Here is a 22,068-nt window from a genome sequence, read left to right as displayed (position 1 = left end):
GGGTGCAATTCCTGCGATGAGTCCCTAAGTAAGGCGTGATCTTCTTTTGAAATGCAAGAGTGATCAATTGTTGTAAGCATGTAGTTGAGCCAAGTTGTAAATTACTTCTGAATTCCTCATTGAAAAATGAGTGAAATGAACAAAAAACTTGGCTGTAAAGTAGATACTGCATAACAATTGGATAATTCTCGGCTCGCGAAGTGGTGCCCGTTGAGCTGCTTGAGTTCTTCAGGCTTCAATGTAGTGAGAGGTCACACATGGTGCTTCCTCAGATTGTAGGCCTTCTACTGCTTTTCGATCTCTTTGTCGTTCATGGTGGCGAAGGTGTAATTACCTTTGCCGCCTACCCAGCTGATCTTGTACGGACCTTCCCATATGAGATCCATCTTTTTTTAGCCTTCTATGCAGGCAGTGATGAAGGTTTTCCTTAGGACTAGATCTCCAGGGTTGGAACTGCCGGATCTTGGCCCTTTTGTTATAGCTGGAGATGAGCTACTGGTGGTAGGCTGCGATACGGGTGATAGTCTGTTCGCACTCCTCATATGCCAGATCTAAACTTATGGCCATCTCATTACTGTTTTGCTCAATGCTTAGCAGTAGAGTGCTAATACTTTGCACGATGACATTGGGAGGAATAATTGCTTATAAACCAAATGTTAAAAAGAAAAGAGTCTTACCAAAAGCTTGTCGCTTGGTCGTGCGATATGCCCATAGACATCCGAGGAGTTCGTCTGACCATTTTCCCTTCTTGTCGAAAAGGGATTTCTTGAGGCAGTCGAGAATCATCTTGTTGGATGCTTTGGCATACCCATTACCTTGAGGATATCTCGGCATGGACATGTACTGCTTGATGCTATACTTTTGGAAGAACTTCGCCAAATCTTTACCCATGAATTGCGGGCCGTTGTCGGTGACGATAGATTGAGGGATGCTAAATCGGCAAATGATGTTCCTCCATATGAAGTGTTCTATGTTCGTTTGAGTCGTGGTTGTCATTTACTTCTATCTATTTGGTGAAGTAATCGGTTGCCACGATCATCATGCCTTTGCCCCCAGTAGCGGGCGGCATTGGCCCTACCAAGTTGATTACCCACTACATGAACGGCTAAAGACTCATCTGCGGGTGTAGTTTGCTGGCAGGCAATGCTAGTACCGGCTTGTAGCATTGGCAGCGGTCGTATTTTTGTATTAACTCTTTAGCATCTTGGTGCATGGTAAGCCAGTAATAGCCTGCGTTAAGAGCCTTTTGCACTAAAGATAGGTCTCCATAGTGATTTCCACAAACATCTTCGTGGATTGAGCTTAGAACTTTTAGGTCGTCGGGAGACGCTAGGTAGTGGAGATGTGGTCTACTATAGGATCTTCGGACAAGAATACCGTTCCACATGTAGTAGTGTGCCGCCTTTATTTGAAACTTTCTAGACTCCAACCTTTTTCGTGAGGAAAGTGTTATTGACCAAGTAATCTATTATAGAATTATGTCAGTTGGAAGTAGCACTAACCTATGACATATCGGCTGTCAGCTTCGCTTCTATGCTTAGTTTATCTAGATACTCCACCAGAATTGAACGTTTGAGTTGGTGGTCAAGGGCGGAGCCTAAGCCGGGTAACACGTCAGTGTGGGTGTTGTCTACCCGCAGAACTTGAGTGAGGGTGTAAGTCTGAAATGCCTCAAGTTGCTTACGTAGCTTATCTAGGTATTGCGTCATCCTCAGTTGTTTTGCCATGTACTTCCTAGTAGTCTAGCTGGTGATTAGTTATGAATCAGAATGAATTGCAAGCTTTTTCACTGCCAAGTCTTTTGCCATTCAGAAGCCTGCTAGTAGGGCCTTATACTCTGTTTCATTGTTGGATGCTTTGAAGCCTAAAGTAATCGTTTGCTCGGGTATCGAACCATCTAGGGTGACAAGGACCACGCCTGTTCTTGAGCCTTTGTAGTTGGATACGCCGTTAACATGCAAATGCCAGAAGTCTACATCGGGTGGAGCAGGCACGGCTAAGTTGTGTTCGGCTATTTTCGAGGCATCGTTGTGCCGCTCTGTCGCGTTGCCTAGGCTAGGCGTAAATTCTGCTATGAAGTCTGCCAAAACTTGGGCCCTTTTCACCGTACGGGGTTGGAAAACTAAATTATATTGGCCAAATTCCAACACCCATTTCATCACTCGTTGAGAAGCGTCTGGACCATGTAAGATTGATCGTAGAGGACATTGAGTCATGACGATGATTATATGAGCTTGAAAGTATGGTATGAGCTTTCGAGCCGTAACAACTAGTGCCAGAATTAATTTCTCGATCTTCAAATATCTAGTTTCCACATCAATGAGAGCTTTAAAAGTGTAGAATACCGGTAATTGAGCCCCCAACTCTTCTCATATGAGGGTAGAGCTCACTGCTACTTCTGAGACTGCCAAGTAGATGTATAAGTCATCCATTATTTCCAGCTTGGATAATAAGAAAGGTGATGTGAGATACTTTTTCAGGTCTTGGAAAGCTCTTTCGCACTCATCATCCCATTTGTCTCGTTATGCCATCTTGATAGCCTTAAAAAAAGTTTGCATCAATCAGTGGACCGCGAGAGAAAGCGGTTGAGGGTGGTTGATCGTCCAGTCAAGCTTTGGATCTCCTTCAAGCTAGTTGGAGACTTTATTTCTAGGATTACTCGGATTTGTTTGGGATGTGCTTCGATTCCTCGTTGGGTTACTAGGTACCCTAAAAATCTGAATGAAGATACTCCGAATGTGCATTTGGCAGGATTAAGCTTCATCTTGTACTTTCTAAGGATGTCAAAAGTTTCTGCCAAGTTACCGATGTGATCTGATCGTTGCCTGCCCTTTACTATGATGTCATCGACATAGACCTCCATGGTTACTCCAATTTGCTTCTTAAACATCATGTTTACTAACATTTGGTAAGTGGCTCAATCGTTCTTGAGGCCAAAGGGCATGACCTTAAAGCAGAAGGTGCCCCGTTCGATCAATAACGTGATTGTCTCCTTGTCGGGCTCGTACATGGCTATTTGGTTGTAGCTGAAGTATACGTCTAAGAAATTGAGCAGCTGGGTCCCAGTAGTCGAATCTACTAATTGATCGATTCGGAGAAATGGATAAGGATCTTTTGGGCATGCTTTGTTGAGGTCGGTGTAATCTATGCAAACTCTCTACTTGCCATTCTCTTTCTTCTTCACTAGCACGACGTTAGCAAGCCATGCTGAGTGCGCTACCTCTTCTATGAATCTGGCTTTGAATAGCTTGTCAATTTTAGCTTCGATAATCGTCACCCGCTCGGGTGTGAAATGTCTTCTATTTTGGATCACCTGTTTGGCAGCGGGGTCGACATGCAGCTTTTGGCGAGCTATCTCGAGGTCGATGTCGGGCATGTCAGAAGGTGACCATGCGAAGATGTCACTTCCCTAAGGAAAACAGTGAATTCTTCCTTTTCCTTCAAGCTCAGACATGAGCCAATTCTAATAGTTTTCTCCGGCTGCTGGGGATCAAGAACGATGTCCTTAGCGTCTTTTTTGGGTTTTCATCCTATCTCATCTGCTTATGCGTCGGTTTGGACACCATCTTCTTGATCCATCTGCGATAATTGCTATTTGGTAGCTTCATCGTCCATTTGGACCTTGGAAACCTCTACGGGGGTAAAGGTCTTATTCTTTGATTCATTCAATACTTACACAGTGCATCGTCGAGATGCGGCCTGGTCAGACTTAATTTCTTCGATTCCTCCTTCCAGGATGCGGAATCGAATTTTTTTATACTTGACGGAAGTGACAACATCCAGCTTTATTAGCCAATGTCTCCTTAAAATCCTATTGTAAAGAGACGGGTCGCTTACTATTATGAACGTCTGCTTTGAGACAACTGGCGGTGTTTTCACGTCATGTGTGATATGGCCGATGGCAGTCGAGGTGTGTCCGTTGAATCTGGTAATTACCTCCGCTCGGCATATGATTGTGCTTTCCAACCCCATCTTATTAATTACTGAGAATTGAAGTAGGTTGACTGCACTTCCATTGTCCACCATCATTCTATCGACTATGGCATGGCCAATTGGACGAATACTACTAGTGCGTCGTCATGCGAGAAATCGACACCTTCAACATCCTGCTCAGTGAAGCCAATGATGGGTCCAGGCTGGGTGTCAATTGCTTGGACTTACGAGACTAGTAGAGCTTGCTGGATCTTCCTATTCTTTGAATTATTGGTAAGTGCTTAGATTTGGTGAAGATGTCATTAATCTGGTCTTGTTGGGTGGTTATTCGTCGGCATCCACATTCCTTCTAGGCTACGTAGTCGGCTTGTCCAAGTATTTGTCGACTTTACCTTCTTTCACAAGCTTCTTTAGGTAGTTCTTCCAAGCGTAGCAGTCGTCAGTTGTGTGACCAGGACCTTGGTGGAATGCGCAGTACTTGGTGTGGTCCAACTTGGAAGTGTCTCCCTTTGATTACTTTGGTAGCTTGAACCATGGTTCGCTCTTGATGTCACAGAGGATTTGGTGAATCAGGATATAGAACTTAGAGTAACTATTGGGTGTTAAGCTTTCTTTAGTCGTGGGTCGATCCTTACGCTTGGCATCCTGCCTGCTTTTGTTGTACTACTTCGTGTCTTTCTTCTTTTGAGCCACTTCCGACTCTTTTTAAAGCTACTCGGGTGCTTTGTCTGTTTGCCAAGCCTCGTCTCAAAATGTATGCTTCTCTGCCAAAGTGAAAAAGTCTGTCAGGGTTAAATCTTCTTTCATGATAACTCTCCAAACAGTGGGTGGTCTTATGGAAGTCTTTTTTGGAAGGTTGCACTTGCTATTGAGTCATCACATCCAACTATCTTTGCATTCTCTGCTTTAAACCTTTTCACGTAGTCGTGGAGCGACTCTTTTGGGTTATTCTTCATGTTGAACAAGTGGTTTGACTTCTTTTTGATCAAGCAGTAGGATGAATATTCTTTGGTGAAAACTAAGGAAAGATCATCAAAACTCTGGATGGATCATGGTGGTAGGGTGTGGAACCAATATTACGCCTCACCTTGTAAAGTTGTGGCGAATATCTTGCACATAAGAGCATCGTTGTTCCGATAAAGGACCATCGCGCTTTGGTAGTGTTTCAAATGCCTCTCCGGGTCACCATCTCCTTTAAAGAATGTGAAATATAGCATGTTAAACTTGCGTGGAGGCTCTGCCTACTCGATCTCGTCCATGAAGGGTGACCTGCTCATGTTGGTCATGTCTCATCGTAGCACTTCGTCAATGACTTCATTGCGTTGGAAATCACACAACCGCTAGTTCAAGAGCCTCTCTACTTCTTACTGAATTTTCCTTTGCTAGGGTAACGAAGCTCTCGACTGCCCCATGTCTTGACCTGCTGGTCTAGGCTGCTCTTATATATGTTCGACTCGTTTACGCCTCGATTGCAATGCATGTGGTATATCCCTAGCAGGTGAATGAATAGTGTACACTACCAGAACGTTTGGTTAGTGGTTGGTCGAGTGGTTGCTTGCCAGAACGCTGCTGGAGAGTTCTTCGTCTGCCCTTGTCTTACTTCGAGACACCTCGTCAAGGGTACGTTTCATCTCGGTGTGTTGCAAGAGCTTATTCACCAAGGTCGTTTGTTGTGCGAATGTGCTCGTTAACTCTACGACTTGTCAAGACAAGTGTTATTTTCCATTTGGGTTGGAAGAGCTTGGACAGAATGCGTCTCCTTGAGTAGTGGAAGTGTGGTAGACTCCAGGCGTGAGATTTGATTTGGGAAATGTCAAATCCGTGAAAAAATAGGGTGATAATAGCCCCGGTTCAATCGTCGGCCAAGAAATATAGAGCCGGGTTAGTTGAACTGGCCTTAGATCGATTTGGGCTGCTTAGGACACCACGGGAGTAGGTTGGATTGCATGTGATGCACGCAGGTGCAAGGCTAGGGCTCGGCTCGGTAACGCGTTGGGCTTGGGCAGCTCGGGCTAGCTTGACTTGGGCTTGGGCCCGTGTGGGCTTGAAGGGCACGGCTTGGGCCGAGGTATTGGCGACGTGGGCCTTACCGAGGGTGGCTGCTAAGGTTGCTTCCGTGGTGGCTACCACGATGGGGCTTCATGGTGGTGGTGTCACTTCACTTGGTGTCGAGTTTAGCCTCGTGGATCGCAGTGGTCTCATTTCTTAAATGTTGAAATTTCCTTTCGTCGAGGTTTTCGAATCTCTTGTCATTGTACTTATTTTTTACGTTTTATCTAAGAATTTTTATAAACAAAAAATTCAAGAATGATACTGTACGAAAAATCTACAAATAAACAAGAAAACAAAAGACCTTGAATGCGAGAGTCTTCTACGAGCGTGTGACTCAAACTCTCAATGAAAGTACCAATTTGTGAATGCAAATTTCCGCCTTCTTCTTCTTGGACGAAAATGCACCTGCAAAATAATTAACACCTTTGGTCAAGGCCAAGAGCCTCACACCCCCACGATGAATGGCTTTGGCCAAAAAACCTTTGATGCCAAAGTTAGAATTTGAGAGAGAAAGTGTTTAGAGAAATTTGGAGAATTTTAGAAGATAATTGGACTTAAGTTTTTGGAGAAATGTGGGTGTTTATATAGGGGTGTGGCCGGCCCCTATTTGGAGAAAAAGGGTCTAGCCACTTATGGTGATTTTTTGGCTCTAATTGCAAAATATTATGTCAAAATAATATCTTGCAATCAATTAGAAAATTAATTAATTAATTAGGAAATTAATCAATTAATTTAGGTAATTAATCCTAATTTGAATGAATAATTGAGGGTTACCTTGTGGAGAGGATTTGATGAGGATGGATGAAATAGATTTTGAATAAATATCTATTTTGATCACTTTTGACCTTGATTGAATCGTGATTGTCCGCTACTTGCGCGTGGGAGTTCTGATGTGCCTCAAGAGTAATTTTGTCTTTTTACCCAAAAATCCACGTGTCGCAACCATATTTTCCTTGATTATTTTTTGCTCCATAAACACTATTTGATTTTCAAAGACAATTCCATTATTGAATGTGCCTCAATGAAGCGTTGAAATATAAATAAATAAATAAATTTTGAAAAGGAGGGATCGGTATGACGCTAGCAATTGGTACTTGGAGCAATTGCTACCTCGCTAGTGACAGCTATTGTGGTCAATAGGCAGCGAAGTAACGGTCGTATCATTTTGAATTAAATTTATTTATTTTCTGCTTTTTTTTTTTTTTCGTTTAATTTTTTTCCTTCTTACGTTACTTTATTTAGATTCAAAAATACCTTTAGATTTAGATTTATATCCTCATTTTTCGTGCACCGAGCCGACCTCAACTTGCGCTATGGATCCCACCTCGTTTTGCATGCCAGAAGCCGCCGCATTTTTGATGAGCAGAGGCTGACTTGTTTTGCATGAATGGAGCTCGCTTCTTTTTGTGTGCCATGAGCTCGCCTCGTTTTACATGCACAAAGCCCGTTTTGTTTTTTTTTTGCGTCCAGGTTCGCCTTGTTTTACGTGCATAGAGTTTGCCTCATTTGGCGTGGGTGCCTAACACCCACGTTTGTTTGTTAAAAGTTCAAATTTTTTATTTCGTGAAATATTTTGCGGGAGCATTGATTTATTTATGAATTTGCAAAACCGACTCAAAATCTTGAGTGTCAACCCACATTTTTTGTCATAAATGCAAAATTTTCATTTTTACGAAATATTTTTCGTGAGCATTAAGTTAAATTGTTAAGGAATTTGAAAGCAGTTTTACGGTTTATTGAGCAACAAATGTATATTTAGTAGAATATTTAATACGAAAATTTAAAAAATTAAGTAAAAATTAAGGAAAACTAATGAAAATTGCTTGAAATCTTTGAGTTTTAATGATAAGGATAAAATAAAGGGTAAAATGAATAGGACTAGGTTTGATTTTTTAATGTAAGTTTTTCATTAAAGTGAACAGTACCGTGGGCTTTCGTTAAAACTCCCTAAAAATTATAGTAGTGAGGCCCAAAACATTGTCAAATGGGTTCCACGCAAGAATGTCAATGGAAAGTCTCAACTTAATTTTTAAAACTTTACAGTGAGGCGGAGGTGAAAATAAATAGATTGAATAGTGATTTATGTACGAATTTGCAAAAGTGATTGAAAACCGTGAGTGTTCAAATTTTTTTTTTCCCAAAATATTTTCCGTGAGCATTTAAGGAAATCTTTATAATGTATTTGGAAGCAGATTTACTATTTGTTGAGTAACAAGTATATATTTAGTATAATATTTAAGCCGAAAAGTAAAAAAAATAAGTGAAAAATATAACAGTGAGGCCCAAAACATTGTCAAATGGGGTTCTACCCTCAAGAACCTCAACGGAAAGTCTTACCTTAATGTTCAAAACTTTACGATGAGGCGAAGGTGAAAATAAATGAATTGAACGATGATTTAAGTTTTGGGTTCACTTGGCTCTGTAGATGCTAAAAGGTTTTGGATTCAGTTGGCACATGGTTAGATCAGCGTATCATAATTATCAAAACAACTAATTAACATACTATTAATTTTGACAAAAAAAATAAACATACTATTAATGACAGATAGAGTAAGACACAATAATCATGTAAACTGAGTCTTGATTTGTGACTTGAAAAGGAGAAATGATGCATCAACAAACCATAGAAAGTTGATTTGCCAATAGACCAACCACTAAAATACTGATTAACTTAACCAACAATAATTACACAAAAACATTTCTAGAGTTCATCACAAAGAAGCAAAACTTTTCATCATCATCATCATCATCATCATCATCATCATCACCACCCTAATGCCATCATGACATCACAGCCACTTATTTTGATGCAGTTCTCCATTTATTTTTGGCAATGACAAAAAAAAGTTTATGAAGTTCATAGCCATGCAGGATTCTTCAGGGGGGTGACAACAGCCTTGACTTGCAAGTAATTGGAAAGACCGTAAATGCCCTTCTCTCTTCCGATTCCACTCATCTTGTAACCTCCAAAAGGAATAGAGGCATCAAAGATATAGTAGCAGTTTATAAATACACTACCGACGCGCAATGCGCGAGCCAATGTGTTTGCAGTGTCTATGTTTTGTGTAAAGACCCCTGCAGCAAGTCCATAGCGAGAGTTATTTGCTCTTCGTATCACCTCATTTAGATCCCTGCAATCAGCCATATCGTTAGTTCTAATGGAAGCGCCAGACGCTGTAATCACAGCAGGCATAGAGAGGAGGATTTTATTGCTTACTTGTACTTCAAGATGGTCTGCACCGGACCAAATATCTCTTCGCAAGCTATTGGCATGTCATCCTACTCCACGGGACAGTAATGTTTAGATCAATATAAATATATAATCATGTTTCGACTTCTCGATAAATATTATGGTTTTTATGATCTGCAATGTAAATTAGTACCTGAACGTCTGAGAATACGGTGGGCTTAATATAGAAACCCTTTGTGCCAACCCTCTCTCCTCCGGTTTCCAGTTTAGCTCCAGCTTTAACACCGTAATCTATGTACTTCAGGATCTTCTCAAATTGGACCGAATCGATCTGATTTAGAATACAAAACCGGAAATGCAAGTGAGGCTGTGTAAACAACATTCGACAGCAGTATGTTTAATGGTCAGAGATTAATGGAGGTGTCACTTGTTTTACCTGAGGACCTTGCTCAATTCCCCCTTTGAACGGGTCTCCAACAAGGCGTCTCTCAGCACGGGCTTTTGCTTTCTCTAAGAACTCATCATATACTTTTTCATGTACAAAAGTACGAGAACCAGAGCAGCAGCATTGACCCTACAAACAGAGGTGTCATGTAATCAGCAAATGGATTTCTTTGCCTCTTAGAATCAAACTTTTTTCTGAAGACAATGCTTAGATACCTGATTAAAGAACAGAGCGAAATGTGCCATCTCAACAGCCTTATCTACATCAGCATCCTCACATACAATGAACGGGGATTTCCCACCAAGCTCCAAAGTTACGGTCTTAAGATTGCTTTTGGCAGCCAATTCAAGTATTTTTTTACCGGTGTCAGTTGATCCAGTAAACGCAAACTGTGGAGGGATGAACGGTAATTTTAGCAGGAACATTGCAATCAGATAACAAATTGATGCAAAGTTGCAGACTGGTACACTAGCAGACGCATTACTATTACTCGAATTCGTTGCAGCCTTGAGCAACATTTGTTCATCATGAGTTTGGAGAAGTTACGATTGAGCAAAAGATGTTATTGTGGATATAATAAATATATGAGAAATTCTCAGTTCTTATGAACTTACATAAGATGGCTAACTACAAGAAAGAAGCTTACATTAATTATACATTACCTTATCAATGTCCATATGACTAGCAAGGGATGCACCAGCGGTTGGACCAAAACCACTAACCACATTCAAAACACCTGGAGGAAGTCCGGCCTGTGAAAAAAAAAAAAAAAAAACCAAAAGGAAAATCAATCAGCATTAGTAATTGAAATATCAATGTGAAAGCTCATTCACATAATCCAGTCGCAGGTTCAACTCAAAACAGAAAATTGTTAAAATCCGTCAAATCAGAATGAAAGGTAAAGCACCACAGCAAGCATGGAAAGGCAGATTATCTCTAAAAACTACTTCAACTGGACTTGAGACACCATTGAAGCAAATGAGACCACATCGAAGCAAACGCATGGGAAAGTGAACTTATCAAAAAAGGTGATGCGGTAAATTTGTATTCGTGTGGTACCTCTTGCAACAGAGTTGCTGCATATAGAGCAGACAACGGTGTCTGCTCTGCGGTCTTCAGAACAATGGTGTTGCCGCATGCTAAAGCAGGCGCAACCTTCCAAGCAAACATGAGAAGAGGGAAATTCCATGGTATAATCTGACCTGCAACACCGATAGGTTCATGCAAGGTTTGCACATGATACTCTCCATCGGCTGGAACTGTGAGACCATGAATCTTGTCCGCAAATCCTGCGGCGTATCCAAGATTAGAACATAAATTTTGTTCAAACCCCATAAAGCATGTGGTGTAGTTGTGTTAAAAAGGTCCATACCAGCATAGTAACGAAAAAACCGAACTACCATTGGTACTTCAATTTTAGCAGCCTGTTCAAATGGCTTCCCATTATCCCAAGTCTCAAGGGCTGCAATTTCATCATTGTGCTTTTCAATCATATCAGCAAAGCGGAAAAGGACTCGTGACCTTTCCTGGAAAAATATGATCTATTAGAAAATTTGAACAAAGGACTGAACTTGAAACAATTCACATAACCATATACTATCATAGAACAAGTAAAATGAGTAGTTACATAAGCTGTCATCTTAGGCCACGGTCCTTCATCAAAGGCCTTGCGGGCAGCAGAAACTGCACGGTTTACATCTTCAGCATCGCCTTCAGCGACATGAGCAATCACTTCCCCAGTCCGGGGGTCCAATGTGGGAAACGTTTTCCCTGAGACCAAATCCAAGCGTCACACAAAGAACCGGAAAATGCTAAATTGAAGTTAAATTACAACAACATGAATGCTTGACACAATGCTGAGATACACAAACTGTTAGACAACTCGTGAAGGAAAAGAAAGATCACCTGATGCAGAATCTACAAATTGTCCATTAATTAGAAGCTGAGTATAATTTACTTTGACGGATGGAGAGATTGGTGACTCAATGGAAGCATCGGTGCTATATTTACCAATTCCTCTAACCACAGAAGAAGACCTCGCTGGTTAAAGTAAAATCGAGTCAATTGAGTAAAAAATATATACGGGGTGAAACTACTAATGTCAAATATCCAGTTAGAAAATACCACCAACACCAAAATTAAAGAAAAGTACAGGAAGATAGACATTTATGATTATTAACATCTCAGTACTGACAGGTGATATTTTAAACTAATTTAATCTACGAGGTATGGAGACTTCAACTTAAATGCAAATAAACGAACATATTGTGCTTTGACTAATTAATCAAATTCATGTATACTTAAGTAACATAATTAATCATCAAATAGTGTGACAAATGACATGATAATTTGGTAGGAACATCTTTTGATTTATCATGACTAATGTAACACTAGCCTTCATGCACGCGCGTGATCACGGCGTACTACGCGTGATTTACACGTTTTAAATGTATTTATATGCGTAAATTGACAAAAGGAAAGTCAAATATTTGAAGGAAATGAATAATCTTAGATCAAGCTAAAAGAAACTCCTCATAAACCAATTAAAGCAGTTGAATTCACATAATAAAATCGGTCTCTAAAGAATTTACATTAAGAATAGAGAAAATAATATTTAATAAACAATTGATTAAATCACATTATTTTTAACATATTGTAAGGCTAAGCCCACCCCTCCCCTTAGTATAGATAATATCATTTGTCAAAAAAAAAAAAAACAATTATTTGACAACTAATTTAACCACATTATTATCCGCGTGCGAATGACGTTTTTTATAACCACCATTACACGCATCTTAAGATGTTTTGAACGTGTTTAAAAATAGAAAAAATAATATTTAATAAACAACTGATTGAATCGCATTATTGTTAGTCTATTGTAAGACTAAGCCCTCCTCCTTAGTGTATATAATATCGTTTGTTAAAATAAAAAATAATCATTTGACAACTAATTTAATGTAATTTAATCACATTATTATCCGCATGCGAAAAACATTTTTTATAACCGGCATTACACGCATCTTACGATGTTTTGAACGTGTTTAAAAATAGAAAAAATAATACTTAATAAATAATTGATTGAATCACATTATTGTAAGGTTAAACCCACCATCTTCCCCCTTAGTGTAGATAATATCTTTTGTTAAAAAAAAATCATTTGACAACTAATTTAATCACACTATTATCCGCGTGCGAAATACTTATTTTATAACCGGCATTGCACGTCTCTTAAGATGTTTTGAACGTGTTTAAAATAGATAAAATAATATTTAATAAACTGATTAAATCACATTATTGCTAGCTGGTTGTGAGACAAAACTCATCCCTCCCCCTCCCCCTTAGTGTAGATAATATCTTTTGTTAAAAAAAATCATTTGACAACTAATTTAACCACATTATTATCAAAGTGCAAATGACATTTTTTATAACCGACATTACATGTCTCTTAAGATGTTTGAACGTGTTTTAAAATAGAGAAATTGAATCACATTATTTCTAACTTATTGGGATGTACTAATTAAAATAATAATAATTATTATTATTATTAAAAAATACTGTTAAAATGACGAAAGTGCTCCTACCTTATTTGATGCATTATTTTGGGATAACTTTGAAATCTTTTGTCTTAGAAGCATTTTTGTTCAATTATATTTTGTTGAAATTTGATGGCATCAAATCAGTATTCATCTTTTTCATTGGCGTTATACATAGATACTGCTCGTTAAATAGGAGGGCTATTTCTCCTAAAAAATGCAAGTTGGCCAGTTGGGAACATATATGATTAAGTCAAGATTCTTTTTAATCTTTTGTGTTTAGAGTCTAAAAATTCAAAAATTCGAGTTTTTGAAGAGAGAAAATGAGAGATTTGAACCTTAAGATGGAGGATAATACGATTTAAAATGAGTGATAAAATTGTGGACACAGATTCAGAAAAGATTTTATTTCTATATCAGAGAAAGATACAGTGGGTGATTGAGAAAAAGCCAAAAGCCACTGTTGAGCGTGACTGATAAGAAAGCTAAAAGTCAGAAATAGGGATAGCAGGCATACATCAGCCAGGAAAGAATAAGCCAGTGGTGGGGTCCGTTTCAGGGCTACTTGCACCAAAAAGATCAGAGATCCAAAAACGCATGCATCAAACCCTCCAAAATTCGAGAGATTTTTTAATGTGATTTATTATGATAAAATATTTTATTAAAAAGTATATAAAAATACGTAGTTCTATGTTTCGATCAAAAAAAAAATTTCTCCCAAAATTCAACTTAACTTAATCCATCACATGGAAATCCAGATTAAACAAAGAAAAAAATAAAGAGAACTGATTTCACACTTTTTTTCTTCTCCCGAAAAATCAAATGTAGAAGATAAACAAGTTATGTAGAAAGAAAAAGAATGTGTGGAAATTATTTTTTATTCAAATGTCAATGTCAACTGAAGAAAACTCAAGAATTCAAGAAATACAATTTATGATTATCAAGTTCTGAAAAATTCGAAAAATATTCAATCTTCAGTTCTTCATCCTACATTTTTCTCACCAACCAAACAAACATGGCAGCTAATGCATGATATTACAAAATGCAGACCGCAAACCGATCGGATCCGTCGGCCATATGATCCAGGCAGCAGAATATAAACAATCAAAAAAACACAAAAGATCGAAAAAGCGTTGGAATTGGGAAATTGGGTTAGTAGATTGATTACCTTTGGAAAACATAGAAGCAGAAGTGAAGGAACGATTCAAAAGCGAGCCGACCCTCCGAGTCGCCATGATCGATAGTTTACACTTTACAGCACCACCACTGATCTCTTGCTCTCTCAAGGTGACAGGTGACGGCCTACAAAAATAATTCTGAGGCTGGTTGATTTTTTATTAACTGAAAAAGGGAACTCTTTTGCGAGTCGGAAAAGTATTTTAATTTGTCTCTCATCACTATCTAGCTATTCATCAGTTCTAAAAGCCGAATTCAAAACGTGCAATGTGAAATATGTGCTTAGAATACATCCCCAACTACTAAATCACCCGTGCAAGGCTGGTTGATTGCATAAAGTGTTTGTTGCCTGACCAACTTTGACAAATCAAAACGTGTAATGGTGGATAAGTAGATAAGACTGAAAATTTTGGTTTGCTTTGGATAAGTTGGAATATTTGGTGGAATTAAATAGAAGACTTTAACAAAAAAAAACTTCTGGTAATATTTACTTTAACGAAAAATTACATTTTTATATTAAAAAATTAATCCTAATATTATTTACTTTACTCTTTATTTTGTCCTTATCTTTAAAACTCAAAAATTTTAAACTATTTTCAATAGTTTTCTTTTGATCTAATTGGATGCAAGACAAGAACATTATGACGACAAAAATCTGTATTTATAAAAAGACTGTTACTGTTTGGCAAAAAAAAAAAAGACTGTTACTGCCAAATGCAAAAGTTACCATTTTCTTCCATATATTCTTTCTTGGAAACTCCCTGTAATTGATCAATTATCTTACTATTTGAGGCTTTTTTCCTATATAGGGTTTTGTTTTTCATCTTTTATTCGATTTTTTTATTGTTTTTAACCCATCTATAAAAAGTAATATTAAATATATTCAGGTTAAGCAGTAATTTCATATCCGAACTTATGTTTATTAAAAAATATATAAAAATTAAAGTTTTTTCTCTCTTCCACCTTTCTCTTCGTATACATGTTTTTCTAAATCCTTTATATTTACACACATAATATGCGTGCTCCGTCTAATCTGTAGAGAATTCTCTATGTCAATAAAAAAAAAATGATTACTATGACCTTTAAATACCAGAGATTTTGTCACTTCCGGATTCAATTCCACCTTTGCACGATATTGTCCGTTTTGGGTCCCAACCATAGCCTCACGAATTTGTTTCTGGGAACTCACGCAAGTAGAACGTCCCAGTGGGTCACCAATTGATAGGAGCATATTTATGCGCCTTAGTTAGCTAGTTCTTATGCATCTTTGTTATGTTTTCTTCGTTAAAGTAGTCTTTTAAGCTACTTTCTTGTGTTTTCAGGTTTAGCGGACGTATTACATGAAATGATGCAGTTTGGAGCTTTTGGAGCAGAAAGTGAGCTTGAAGTAAAAAGGACATGCTTGGAACGCAAGGTTGGGATGAAATTGAAGAGTTGAAGATTTGAGGTTTCCTACTTGAAGTAGGAAAGCTAAGCCTAAAAGTTTCCATTTTGGGTTGATCTTTCCTAAATCGGAATTGGCAACCAAAGTTTCTAAAGTTGGAAGTTTCTATTCTTGGAGGTTTCCATTTTCGTGAGTTTCTATTCTCGGTTTTGGGCTTTTGGATGACCCATCCTTAACTCTTGGACCTATGCCGTACCTAAACCCTAACCCTAGCCCATTGTTTCAGCCGCACCTAGGCCTTGTTCACATGCAAAAATCTGATTGGAAATCCCTAAGCCTATGCCGCACCTTTCCATCCAAAAAGCCCTATTTTACAAACCTTAACCCTAGCCCATTGTTCTAATCTGAATTGCTAGGGTTTTTAAGTGCCTATATATATATATTTCTACACCCTAGCCGCACATCTTCTGCCCTCTCCATAAAAATCAGAAAACTACATCCCTTTCCCCACCTTGCCGCAGCCACCATAACCCAAATCCCTTCCTTGCCGCAGCCATTCATCCATTCCAGCCACCATCCTCCACCTTTAGACACCATTCCACACCTCCATAACTCTCTCCCACACCTTGCCGCACCACCCTACCATCCTAACTCCCTTCTAAAAAACCAAAAACACATCCAGAAACTCCATTCACGCCAGAACCTGTCCCTCACCTTTGCCGAGCCCAACCTACACCCAAATCCATATTCTCTGACCCCAAACCTTCCTAGCCGTGCCCTACACCTATCCTAGATAGTTTTCCACCATTCTCCCTCATCCAAAGTCATCCAAACCCATCCAAAAACCCCCTAAACCAACTCTGCCGCAACAAGGAGAAGAAGAAAGAGGAGCTTTCTGTGCAGAATTCAAAGTGGACTTCTTTGGCATTTTAGGTGTAATCTTTCTTATGTCTTCGATGTTTCAATTCAATAAACTTTGTGTTGTGAGTATGAGGAACTAAACCCCCTTAGTTGGGGGGTGATTCGAAACCATGTACATGCTTGCAATTTGATTCGATTACATTCAGTTGTTATTTCATGAGTTATGGATTCAATTCGTTCATCTATTTGATTGATAACTTATTTGTGTATGTTGATTGAGAGTGCACGCTTAATTTTCATGCATGAATATGATGCTAGATTATGAGGGAGTTTCACCTAATAGTTATAATCTTATAATCACAAGTAGTGAAGATCGCTTGAAAACGATCGCGTTGAATGAATTCTTAGCATAAGTTTCATGCAATTCATAGTAACAAATGCTTCGTCAATGCTTATGTTTTTCATAGAACGTAATGATTCTTGCTTGTATCTCTATTATGCAATTCATGTAGGGAACTTGTAGGGAATGTTTTGAGTTGTCGTATGCAATCATCCAACTTGATAAATTCTGGAAAAACTGAGGGTTAATTAGTGCAATTCACGGTTAACTTGGGGCGTTGAGTATTCATAGTTTATCGGAAGAACAACTGAAAATTGTTTTGTTTGCAAGTGTGACATGTGTGGAGAAGAACCTCCTAACTAGCCTTTTATCCATCTATTTCACCAAAATCGTTTTTACAATCTGTTTAGTTTCAAGTTTCTGTTTTGTGTTAAATTTTCGTCCAAAACAAATCCCCCTTTTATTTGAAGTCTTAGATTAGTTAGAAAGTGTTTTGATTTGTGTTTCTAAGTATTTTGATTCAAGTTTTCATCAAATTTCGTCCAAATTAGTGTAGGTGCTCAAAACTGCCCAGAAAGTGGTTTTTAGGCAGTTTTGAGCCTTCTAGTTGCTGTTTTAAGTTTTAGGTTTGTTTAAGTGTTTTAACTTTTAGTTTTGCATTCTTTGAGTCTAGTTTAGTGTTTTTAACTTTGTTTTTAAGTGTTTAAGTCAGTTTCCAAGCGTTTAGCAATCCCTCCTAATCCCCGGTCTAGAACGATCCCTACTTACATCTTTGCTACAATTTGACAAAAAGAGGGTTTAATTTGTGTGCTTAATCTATTTCGCATCAAATTTTTGGCGCCGTTGCCGGGGATTAGCAATTTTGCTAATCCCTTGGATTGTTTTCGTTTCTTTTATTTCACTTTGTTTCTGACTTAATTTAAGTTTCTGACCTAATTTTTGTTTCTTGTTTCTTAGGTACTAATGTATGACTAGAAGCTCTCAACCGATTCGTACAAACATCTTGGATTTTGACGACGATTTTGAGAGGAAGTTAAGGAGAGCTAGGAACCAGCAAGAGCATCATCCAACCAGTTCCGAATCTGACCTTGAAGAAAACGTACAACAAGAGGAGGAGGAAGCCACGGCAGGGATATTTGAAGAAGTCCAAGGCATGGCCATGGACAATCGTACACTCAAGGAGCTTTCCGCCTCGGGTTTGGATAATGCCGCGCCCTTGTGCATTCAATACCCCATGGCTGCCCAAGGTAAGACAGATGAGTTTGAATTAAAGTCAAGTTTACTTCATCATATTCCTAAATACCATGGCTTGTCCATGGAAGATCCTAACAAACATTTGAAAGAATTTGAAGTAGTTTGCTCTAGTATGACTCCCGTCAATGTTGACGGAAATATCTTGAAGATGAAGGCTTTTCCATTCTCTTTGATGGATAAAGCCAAGGATTGGTTATATGAGTTAGCTCCCGGAACTGTCACATCGTGGGAAAGTATGAAGAGAGCGTTCCTGGAGAAGTTCTTTCCAACTTCTCGCATCATCCTCCTCCGCAAAAAGATAAGCGGAATTCAGCAAGAAGAAGGTGAGTCTTTTCCTACATATTATGAACGATTTAAATCACTTGTTGCTTCTTGTCCACAGCATCAGATGAAGGAGGAGTTACTGTTGCAATACTTCTACGAGGGTCTCCTACCTCTAGAACGTCAAATGCTTGATGCTTCGGCGGGGGGAGCATTGGTGGACAAGACACCCATGGCTGCCAAGGTCTTGATTGCTAATAGAGCGTTGAACGCTCAACAGTACGAGGGTGTAGGCCAAAGAGGACCCTCACGGCACCAAGTACATGAGGTAAGTTCGACTTCCGATCTTCATTCACAATTGGCTAATCTTACTTCTCTTGTGTCTCAGATGGCCGAGGGCATGAAGATGCAAGGAACAACTGTATGTGGCGTATGTTCCATCCAAGGACATGTCTCTGAAAAATGTCCACAGTTGATTGAGAATGGCGGATGGGAGAGTGCGAATGCCATTGGGTTTCAAGGCCAAAATCAGTCAAGGCATGATCCATACTCCAACACGTATAATCCGGGGTGGCGAGACCATCCAAACTTCAAGTGGAGGGATCCCCAGCAACCTCAGAACCAAGGAGGCTTTAGGCAACAACCCCCGGGGTTCTTTCCCAAAACCTACGGCCCACCCCAAAATCAAGCCCAATCCGGCCCAAGTGCCTCAGGTACGTCTCTTGACAATGATGCACTTCTTAAGATACTAACTAAGTTGTCTAATGGGCAGGAAGATCAAGCTAAGGCTATGCAAAACCAAGATAAAAGGGTGGATCAACTTGAGAAACAAATTGGGCAGATTGCCGAGTTTGTAGGTAAGTTTCGAGATCCCGGACAACTCCCTAGTTCCACCATTCCAAATCCGAAGGGAGGTTTCGAAAGTGCCAAAGCTATCACCCTAAGAAGTGGTAAGGAAGTTGGGGCAGGTCCTACACCAAAAACAGGTCATAATGAGGATGAACTTTTGGAAATGGAAGAGGAGGCATCAAAGCAGCCCACGGCAAAGGTGGTTCCACCTTTGCCGCAAGTCCCTAATGTCCCAAATCTGCCCAATTCGTCCCACAAAGGTAAGAATGTGTCCAATTCAGTTCATACTAATGTTTTCCCTTCAAATGTGCCTTTTCCTAGTAGGTTCATGCAAACGAAGAAAGAAGAGGCAGAAAAGGATATCCTTGAAACCTTTAGGAAAGTTCAAGTTAACATACCTTTGTTAGATGCAATCAAGCAAGTTCCGAGGTATGCTAAGTTCTTGAAGGAGTTGTGTACCACGAGGAAGAGGATGGCGACCAAGGAAGTGGTCAAGGTAGGTGAGAATGTGTCCGCCATCTTGCAACGCAAATTACCTCCCAAATGTAAAGATCCAGGTAGCTTTACCATTCCTTGTGTTATTGGGAACAATAGGTTTGAATCTGCCATGCTTGATTTAGGTGCTTCTATAAATGTTATGCCATATTCCATTTATGCATCTATGAACTTAGGAGCGTTGAAAAATGATGGGGTAATAATACAATTGGCCGATAGATCTAACGCCTATCCAAAGGGAGTTTTGGAAGATGTTCTTGTGCAGGTTAATCATTTAGTCTTCCCAGCGGATTTCTATGTCCTCGAAATGGATGAGTCGGACCATGCTCCTTCGTTGCCCATTCTACTTGGAAGGCCATTCATGAAGACGGCCCGGACAAAGATTGACGTGTATAGTGGAACTTTGTCCATGGAATTCGATGGGGAAGTTGTTAATTTTAATCTTTCTGATTCCATTAAATACCCTAGTGAGGACCATTCATGCTTTTCTATTGATATAATTGACTCTTTGGCGCAGGGATATCTCGACGATTTAAATGACGATGTGCTTGAAAAAGTCATTACACGAGGCATGGAACTCAAAACAAAGGGGGCTGATTGCATGCATGCTCACGGCATACATGGTTCATCCCATGCCGTGCCCCCTAGTGAGGAATTACTTGAAGTTGTGGCTGCCCTTGAGTCCTTACCTAAGCTTGATGGTAAGTATACTAACCGTGAGTCCATTCCCATTTCGACTAACAAATTGCTTCCATCTATAATTCAGGCACCTATCCTTGAACTCAAGCCTTTGCCAAGCCATCTGAAGTACATTTTCTTGGGAGAAAATGAAACACTACCTGCCATCATCTCCTCCTCCCTCACGGCACAAGAGGAGGAGAAATTGCTTCGAGTTTTGAAGGAGTTCAAATCTGCCTTAGGTTGGACATTGGCCGATATTAAAGGTATAAGCCCTACGACTTGTATGCATCACATATTTCTTGAGGAGGGGGCCAAACCAACTAGAGAGGCTCAACGCCGTCTCAACCCTCCGATGATGGAAGTAGTGAAAAAGGAGATCATAAAGCTTCTAGATTGTGGGGTTATCTATCCAATCTCGGATAGTAAGTGGGTTTCGCCCGTTCAATGCGTGCCAAAGAAATCCGGAGTGACGGTGGTAGCTAATGCCGAGAATGAGCTTGTCCCTCAACGGATTCAAACCGGTTGGAGGGTGTGCATTGACTATAGGAAGCTAAACACCACCACGAGGAAGGACCACTTCCCATTGCCGTTCATTGACCAAATGCTTGAGAGGTTAGCGGGTTATGCTTTCTATTGTTTTCTTGATGGTTATTCTGGTTATAATCAAATTGTCATTTCACCTGAGGACCAAGAAAAAACCACTTTTACATGCCCGTTTGGTACATTTGCATATCGTCGCATGCCTTTTGGTTTATGTAACGCACCTGCTACATTTCAAAGATGCATGATGAGTATATTTTCTGATTATGTAGAGAAGATAATTGAAGTGTTTATGGATGATTTTAGCGTCTTTGGTGATTCATTTGATAGTTGCTTACATAATCTAAGTGTGATCCTAAAACGTTGTGTTGAAACTAACCTTGTGCTTAATTGGGAAAAGTGTCATTTTATGGTTAAACAAGGTATCGTTTTAGGTCATATAATCTCTGAAAAGGGTATTGAGGTTGATAAGTCGAAAATAGATCTTGTACGTCACTTACCCTCTCCGACTTCGGTTAGAGAGGTTCGTTCGTTTCTTGGCCATGCAGGATTTTATCGTAGGTTTATCAAAGATTTCTCGAAGATAGCACAACCTCTTTGCCGACTCCTACAAAAAGAAGTGGCGTTTGAATTCACCAAGGAGTGCACAGCATCATTCAAACAACTCAAGGAGTTGTTGACCACGGCACCCATCATTGTCCCACCGGATTGGAGTCTACCGTTCGAGCTCATGTGTGATGCGTCCGACTATGCTTTAGGAGCTGTTTTAGGACAAAGAAAGGACAAGAGGCCGCATGTCATTTACTACGCCTCACGGACGTTGAACGATGCACAATTGAACTACTCCACTACGGAAAAAGAACTCCTTGCCGTTGTTTTTGCTTTAGATAAATTTCGATCATATCTAATTGGAACTAAAGTAATTGTTTTCACTGATCATGCAGCTCTGAAGTTCTTGCTCACCAAAAAGGAGGCCAAGCCACGGCTTATTCGATGGATATTGTTACTTCAAGAGTTCGACATAGAGATTCGGGACAAGAAGGGAAGTGAAAACGTGGTGGCTGACCACCTAAG

General features: G+C 39.5%; 1 protein-coding gene across 1 annotated transcript; it reads right to left on the bottom strand.

Moving 5' to 3' along the window:
• Positions 1-8,549: 8,549 nt before the first annotated feature.
• Positions 8,550-14,749, bottom strand: LOC139190320 (aldehyde dehydrogenase family 2 member B7, mitochondrial-like). Its single transcript, XM_070810349.1, has 11 exons — positions 14,322-14,749; positions 11,526-11,660; positions 11,248-11,390; positions 10,993-11,146; positions 10,680-10,909; positions 10,283-10,372; positions 9,836-10,009; positions 9,612-9,749; positions 9,369-9,506; positions 9,203-9,264; positions 8,550-9,116 (listed from the first exon to the last, which is right to left on the bottom strand). The coding sequence occupies exons 1-11, from the start codon at positions 14,386-14,388 to the stop codon at positions 8,843-8,845; spliced, it is 1,605 nt and encodes a 534-aa protein (XP_070666450.1). The 5' UTR covers positions 14,389-14,749; the 3' UTR covers positions 8,550-8,842.
• Positions 14,750-22,068: the final 7,319 nt, after the last annotated feature.

This window comes from Malus domestica, chromosome 13 (assembly GCF_042453785.1).
Source record: "Malus domestica chromosome 13, GDT2T_hap1".
NCBI lineage: Eukaryota > Viridiplantae > Streptophyta > Magnoliopsida > Rosales > Rosaceae > Malus > Malus domestica.
The sequence above is the reverse complement of the archived record's forward strand: the minus strand, read 5'-3'. Positions and strand labels throughout refer to the sequence as shown.